General features: G+C 32.6%; 1 protein-coding gene across 1 annotated transcript; it reads right to left on the bottom strand.

The window, feature by feature from the left end:
- Positions 1–1504: 1504 nt before the first annotated feature.
- On the bottom strand, positions 1505–2842 carry LOC120352175. The gene has a single exon (XM_039431877.1). The coding sequence runs from the start codon at positions 2840–2842 to the stop codon at positions 1505–1507; it is 1338 nt and encodes a 445-aa protein (XP_039287811.1).
- Positions 2843–5356: the final 2514 nt, after the last annotated feature.

Below are 5356 nucleotides of genomic sequence, written 5' to 3'. Positions count from 1 at the left end.
ATTCCAAATTTTCCACGGTTTAGAACAATTTGATATTTCTCTTTGTTGATTAGAGAACTGTCGCCCACTATAGCGGCTCCATCATCAGATGATTCTTGTGAATGAATCGTGACTAAAGAGTCATTGTCGTTTTCCATTTGATTGTTTCGATCTGGAGGCACGTTCAGGTTTTGATTTGGAAATAAATCTGCTAGTACTTGATCCAGGTAACATCAGTTCCATTCATTCATTCATCCATTGGTATTTCAAGAGAATTTGTAGGTGAATTGAGTTGAGGTATTTCTTCTGAATCTAAATTAACAAGAGTTTGGAAGTCAATTATTTCGTTATTCAGTACTTCTGAAGCTTTAAGTGCGATCTCTAGGAAGGCTGTTCAAGAAGTGTCAAACTCGGTAAAATTAACTGATGAGATGGGGGACGGAGTGAAAAAGCATGCTGCCTCACAAACATCGGTCTTCATAGCTCTACTCTCTCTCAATCGATGCGCTCTCTCTTACATCAGTCTTCTCTTTCTAGAGAAATGGGTCCATTACTTCAGTAGCACCACTATCACAATTATTGACACACGCACTCACTCACACATCAGTCTTCTCTTTCTAGAAAAGTCCATTATTATTATTATTATTATTATTGATCTGTAAACGAGCTTTTCAGATATGATATCTTATTAAATAATTATTTTTCTAATAACTTAAAAATGTCAAGTAGAATTTTGCATGAGCGAAGACAAGGTGCTGCTTATAAGAGGTTTATTGTGCCCGAATACAATAATTATCATGGTAATGTGAACTTAGTTATGTTGTACCAACTATTTTCAATGAGTTGCCAGATGATTTAATTGGTCTGGATAGAATTTCAATTGTTAAGAATAAGATGAAACACTTTCTGTTAAATAATTTGAGTGAATTTGAATGATTTTCATAAATTCTTTCTTTTTTTATATATATTTTTTCTTGTGTATTATTGTTTGTGATAAGCAACAACTGAAATCCCATTGTTTTATTATTTTATTGCTACACAATACAATTAAATGAATTATTATCAATGTATCAATTAATTTTGATTGTATCAAGATTGATTGTATCAATGTACTATTTCTATGGTTTTTTTTTAATATAATGTAAAACTTGACTCCTCCAGTCAAACCTTCTTTAGAAGGTTTTGGAGAATTTATAATTCGTCTGGTTTGTAATATTTGAAATGTTCTACTGAAAGGGAATCTTCTTATCTTTTGTCATTCTTGTTTTTTTTTTATTATTCTTCATTTGTTTTGTTTGTAAGATTTCTTTTTATAAGTGTATTTTTCATTTTTGTTGTTATATTTTCTATAATAAACTCCCTTCTTCTGGGGGTACCAGGACGAAGGAAAAAGGAAAGGAAAGGATTATTATTATTATTATTATTATTATTATTATTATTATTATTATCATTTCATTCATCACATGACAAGTGAGTGTTTATTGCAGTCAAAGTCGGCCTTTGGCAAGACTTTGGTGCATTACTTCTAAACTGAAATGTTCAAAAATGATCTCTCAATGGATGCTGTGCTGAGAACAACTGCTTTTTCCATGGCATATTTTGCACTTCTCGATATTCCCATCTGACAAAGATTTGCTGACACTTTTCTAGTTACAACTCCAACCGTGGAGATAATGACAGGAACAATTGTGACCTTTTCTTGCATCCAGACATCCTTGATCTCAGCAACCAAGGAAAGGTACTTGGAGACCTTTTCATTATAATACTGGTCCAAGTTGTGGCAGCATGGTATGCCAACATCTATTAGTGTTGTTTCCTTGGCTACCTTATCCATGAGGATGATATCTGGCCTATTATGAGCAACTGTTCTGTCTGTCAGCACCGACCGATCCCAATATAACTTATGTGTCTCATTCTCCAAGACTGGGGATGGCTTGTACAAGTAGTAGGGCAGCTTCTGATTGATGATTTGGTACTTCAGAGCAAGGTCCTGATGCAAGATCCCAGCTACTGCATTGTGGCGCTTTAAATAGTCAGTAGCTGCCAGTGATTGACATGCAGACATGATGTGCTGAATAGTCTCAGATGCCAAGCCACAACGTCTGCATGAATCATCATTTATAGGCAGCTTCATTATATGCCTTTGATAATTTTTTGTTGCGATTACTTGATCCTGTATTGCCACCAAGAATCCTTCCGTTTCAATAAACAGGTCCCTGTGGCAAAGCCATGCATTGGAAGCCTCCTGATCAACTCCAGGCTGAGATAAGGCAAATGCATGTCTTCCATGAAGCTGCTTCGACTTCCATTGCTCCAGAATCTCACTCTCATGCTGTCTGTTGGTTTTAAAGTCCGCAGTAGGCAGCTCAGAAAGATTAAGTGGAGTGTACCCTTTATCAGCTTTTCTCACCACTGCATACAAGCCACTCTCCTTCTCCATGAAGTATGTCTTCATGCTTCCGATTTGTCTCTCACAAGCCCATTTTATATCAATGAGCCCGCGCCCGCCTTTCTTTCTTGGCAATATGAGCCTCTCCATACAGGCCTTGGGGTGATGAGCTCTGAACTTAGTGAGGAGTACTCTTGTTGATCTCATAAGATCTTCCAAATCAGTTGCAGTCCAACAAACAACACCGAATGAGTAAGTCAGCACAGGTATTGCATAAGTGTTGATGGCCTTGAACATATTATTGCCATTTAGCTGAGTCTTCAAAAGTCTCCTCAGTCTGGTCAGGTATGTATCTTTCATTTTCTGCTTGATATTCTTCTGGTCTATTTGTCTAGCCTGGCAAAAGCCCAAGTACTTGTAGACATCACTTGGCCCCATCGCTGCAAAAGCACTCTCCAGGTCCTCATCAATCATTTGTGCCACGACTTGACCTTATTATTATTATATTATTATTATTATTATTATTATTAATGTTTGGGGTAATGCAAGTGGCTATGAATTGATAGAATTAAGAGATTACAAATTCGTTGCTGAAAATAGTTCATTCAAAACAAGAGAGTTACCCTAAGCCAAATTTGTTTGAAAAATATAGCATTCTTCCTGTAAACGAGCTTTTCAGATATGATATCTTATTAAATAATTATTTTTCTGATAACTATAAAATGTCAAGTAGAATTTTGCATGAGCGAAGACAAGGTGCTGCTTATAAGAGGTTTATTGTGCCCAAATACAATAATTATCATGGTAAATGTGAACTTAGTTATGTTGTACCAACTATTTTCAATGAGTTGCCAGATGATTTAATTGGTCTGGATAGAATTTCAATTGTTAAGAATAAGATGAAACACTTTCTGTTAAATAATTTGAGTGAACTTGAATGATCTTCATAAATTCTTTCTTTTTTTTATATATTTTTTCTTGTGTATTATTGTTTGTGATAAGTGAAAACTGAAATCCCATTGTTTTATTATTTTATTGCTGCACAATACAGTTAAATGAATTATTATCAATGTATCTTTTTTTTCTATCCAAGATTGACAACTATTTCTCTTTTGATATGATTTAAATTGAAAATTATTATTTTTGGATCACTGATTGATTATATCAATGTACTATTTCTATGGTTTTTTTTTAATATAATGTGAAACTTGACTCCTCCAGTCAACCTTCTTTAGAAGGTTTTGGAGAATTTATAATTCGTCTGGTTTATAATATTTGAAAAGTTCTACTGAAAGGGAATCTTCTTATCTTTTGTCATTCTTGCTTTTTTTTATTATTCTTCATTTGTTTTGTTTGTAAGATTTCTTTTTATAAGTGTATTTTTCATTTTTGTTTGTTATATTTTCTATAATAAACTCCCTTCTTCTGGGGGTACCAGGACGAAGGAAAAGGAAAGGAAAGGAAAGGATTATTATTATTATTATAAGTATTATTATTATTATTATACACTGCATTGTCTACACATTCTGCCGCTGTTCTAACATGACTGATCTGCTTTTGAGTAGCCTGGCTATAGATGGTATTTTATTGCTTCAACAGTGTTATCAAAGAACAGTTCATTTGACATTTGACTAATTCTTCTAAATCGACATACAAGTTCATTAATATATGAGTGCACTATATTATATAGATACAGTAAGTGCTGAAGGCTGTTAATAAAATGGTTCATGCATAGACAGATAAAAATTATGATTCTTCATTCTTGAGATTTGAATATTATATTTATTTTGATTCTAGATAGGAATTGATTTTTCTAGTAATAATATTGTCTGGAGTACAGGATCAAATATTCCAATGTATTTATGTATAATATTATCAGGAAAAAATCACAAACAAAAAATGATTCCAATAATATAATAAATCAAATCAAATCACATTGTTTTTTTATCCATGATAACATGAAAGAGCTGTTATTTATCTAAGGTCAATGTTATATTTTCAAGCTCAAAATTCAAGTAGTTTTATCCGTTATTTTGTGAATTTAACGTTTTTTTCATGTTTTTACAAAAGTCTTACTATTGATCTATCCAAATTTAAAATATTGTTTGTTTTGATCCAATCTATAGTCTACTCTTAGATTGTGATTTGGTGTAGAAAATTGAAATCGATATAACCTATAACCTAGCTATATAAGAGAGAGTAGGGTTGTGTTTGTTTGTGTGTTCGTTTGTTCCCATCAAAACATGTCAACTTGTGGATTGCATACGGAAAAACGGGAATGATTTAGATCTCCAAATTTTGAACATGGATTCTAAAAATATCAATCTCTTGTAACGAAACAAATTTTGATAAGCATGCAAAATCGCTAATGGAAAGAATTTTTGTAGGTCTGGAGCAAACAGCTGCTCTATTATCGCCAAGTGCAATAGCAACAAGTGAAAGATTAGATAATAACTGGTACCATGGCTAAAATTAGAACAGCCGAATAGAAAAGAATTTCATTTGTTATTTATTATATTATATAGAATATTGAAATTTTGAGGTTAGGCTATAATACCTACTGGTCAGCAACCTAATAATCGACCAAGCCGTGTAATTTGAAATCTAGCCAGACACCTTGGTAAAATTTTGTTGTAAACAAATATTATTCAACTAGAGGATTTGGTAAGCACATGGCAACTTATTGTAGAGGGAAAAACAACTTATAAAATTCAAAAATATTTATTATTTGTAATGAGCATGTACAAAACACCAAAGAAAATAGATAAAAATATTGAGGAAGTATGTATATTTAGTAGGCGCATGGATACATTTATGAATTTTGCATGAACCAATCAAATTGTAGTAGTTAATGGGCGGCAATAGCAAGCCGATTCAAAATTATCTATAGATATTTATATAAATGATAAGAATTTATAAGTTGTCACTACTCAGTTCATGTATCGGATATGGTCCAAGTAATTATAAAATATAATATCTAAGATATAG

The sequence above is a fragment of the Nilaparvata lugens genome, chromosome 7 (genome assembly GCF_014356525.2).
Source record: "Nilaparvata lugens isolate BPH chromosome 7, ASM1435652v1, whole genome shotgun sequence".
In the NCBI taxonomy this organism is placed as follows: Eukaryota; Metazoa; Arthropoda; class Insecta; order Hemiptera; family Delphacidae; genus Nilaparvata; species Nilaparvata lugens.
The sequence above is the reverse complement of the archived record's forward strand: the minus strand, read 5'-3'. Positions and strand labels throughout refer to the sequence as shown.

Coding starts and splice junctions, on each gene's coding strand:
- LOC120352175 (XM_039431877.1), bottom strand. CDS start 2,842: ATGATTGATGAGGACCTGGAGAGTGCTTTTGCAGCGATGGGGCCAAGT.